The 811-nt window shown below is 41.8% G+C and overlaps 1 protein-coding gene across 1 annotated transcript; it reads right to left on the bottom strand.

Annotated features, from left to right (window-relative positions):
• Nucleotides 1-32: 32 nt before the first annotated feature.
• On the bottom strand, nt 33-654 carry Tsp_15336 (hypothetical protein; the record flags this gene model as incomplete). Its single annotated transcript, XM_003367157.1, has 4 exons — nt 33-142; nt 187-273; nt 331-525; nt 603-654. Coding segments are annotated over 4 exons (444 nt in total), but the record flags the coding sequence as incomplete, so codon positions are not given.
• Between the last annotated feature and the right edge of the window lie 157 nt (nt 655-811).

The following is an 811-nucleotide window of genomic DNA, read 5'->3' as shown; positions in this document are numbered from 1 at the left end:
TACAGCAGGAAGCAAAGAGACGAAAAATCAACTCACTCTGACCCTCGAGTATACCAATCAACTGTATACCATAAGACATGGCTGAATTCACAAGCAAACATGTCAACAGTTTGGTCGATCGAAGCACAGAAGCGTAACGAGGCTGTATGAAAAAATACGGCCAATACAAGGAACACCAAACCAAACCTGTACAGCCGGCGACTACGTTGCCTGCACAACGACGATGACAAACAAACACGAATGAATAAATAAAACCGATACGAACTTGAACTTCTTAAATTCTACCGTACCATTTTTGAAAAACGATCCAACGACAAAGCAATAGCAAACCGACGTAGCCGAATAGATTAAGAAAAAGAACAACACAGCGCTGGGGTCCGATTTCACCAGTATTTTCTTGTCGTTTATGCTGATGCACAGGAAAAGCGTCAACATGGTCGAGATGAACGCCAGCTTGAGGAAGTTGCAGATAAAATGCGCCGCTGAATGAACCCAAAATTTCAAGCCCATCACACGCATATATTCCTGAACGACAAGCGGAATAATTCAATTGAATTTCAACTATTCAGTGTATTCGAATCATGATAGTTGCGGTTGTTTACCTTGACGCGCAACTCTTTGTCCATGACCACAGTTCTGGAGATGTAGACAACGCTGAATGCAAAGCTTAACAGAATAATCACAGGCAGATGCTGCTGAATCACGGTGATAAACGGATTATCAACGTAGGGGGATAAACAATCGTTTTAGATGCACGTGAAATTTTATCCACGTCAGTAACATTTGAGCAGCATACGGATTAATTAGCTTT

Source organism: Trichinella spiralis, assembly GCF_000181795.1.
Source record: "Trichinella spiralis strain ISS 195 chromosome Unknown Scfld4742, whole genome shotgun sequence".
Lineage (NCBI taxonomy): Eukaryota > Metazoa > Nematoda > Enoplea > Trichinellida > Trichinellidae > Trichinella > Trichinella spiralis.
The sequence above is the reverse complement of the archived record's forward strand: the minus strand, read 5'-3'. Positions and strand labels throughout refer to the sequence as shown.